The sequence below is a fragment of the Myotis brandtii genome, unplaced genomic scaffold (assembly GCF_000412655.1).
Source record: "Myotis brandtii unplaced genomic scaffold, ASM41265v1 Scaffold46349, whole genome shotgun sequence".
NCBI lineage: Eukaryota > Metazoa > Chordata > Mammalia > Chiroptera > Vespertilionidae > Myotis > Myotis brandtii.
The window spans coordinates 1-1,022 of record NW_005347437.1 but is presented as its reverse complement, the minus strand read 5'-3'; the positions used below and the strand labels follow the sequence as shown (position 1 = coordinate 1,022).

At 43.0% G+C, this 1,022-nt stretch overlaps 1 protein-coding gene across 1 annotated transcript; it reads left to right on the top strand.

Annotated features, from left to right (window-relative positions):
- Positions 1-119: 119 nt before the first annotated feature.
- On the top strand, positions 120-1,019 carry LOC102263845 (olfactory receptor 51F2-like; the record flags this gene model as incomplete). Its single annotated transcript, XM_005853095.2, is given in 1 exon segment — positions 120-1,019. A coding segment is annotated over 1 exon segment (900 nt), but the record flags the coding sequence as incomplete, so codon positions are not given.
- Between the last annotated feature and the right edge of the window lie 3 nt (positions 1,020-1,022).

Sequence of the window (1,022 nt, the reverse complement as noted above, 5' to 3'; positions counted from 1 at the left end):
TTCATTGAGCTGTACTCTAAAGTTCTGTGAACTAAATGTATATCACCTACAAATAATTTTGAAATTCTAAATTTAGAAAGTCAGGATCTTACAAGAGAATTCTGCCTCTTCAGACCGTAATGTCATTCTACCATAACTCTACTCTCCCTACTTTCCACTTGACTGGAGTCCCTGGACTTTAATGGGCCCTTGCCTGGATCTCCACCCCCTTCTGCTGCCTCTATTTAACTGCTCTCTCTGGGAATACCTTGATCCTATTTGTAGTCCTCACTGAGCCAAGCCTCCATGAGCCAATGTACTATTTCCTCTCCATGTTGTCCACCACTGACATTGGTTTATGCATCTCTACACTGGTAACAGTACTGGGAATATTCTGGGTCAATGCACAGGAAATCAGCTTGAATGCTTGCTTATCACAGATGTTCTTCATTCACCTCTTCACTTTCATGGAATCCTCAGTGCTCCTGGCTATGGCCTTTGATCGTTTTGTGGCCATTTCTAACCCCCTGAGATATGCTACCATTCTAACTCATGCAAGGATTGCACAAATTGGCATGGCAGTCATTACCAGGGGGACTGTCATTCTGACACCACTAGTCTTACTTCTTAAGCGTCTATCATTCTGCCACAGCCACGTGCTCCATCACTCCTACTGCTTCCACCCTGATGTGATGAAGCTCTCGTGTTCAGATACAAAAATCAATAGTGCATTTGGACTATTTGCAATTATCTCTACTGCTGGAGTGGACTCTATCTTTATTCTGCTTTCCTATGTCTTGATCATTCGCTCAGTTCTCAACATTGCATCCCCAGAGGAGAGGAAAAAGGCCTTCAGCACCTGCATTTCTCATATCACTGCTGTGGCCATATTCTACATCCCTTTGATCAGCGTATCTTTTGTTCACAGATTTGGAAAACGTGCTCCACCCTTTGTGCCCACACTCATTGCTAATGTATACTTGCTTATTCCCCCTGTGATGAATCTCATCATCTATAGTGTGAAAACAAAGCAGATTCAAAAA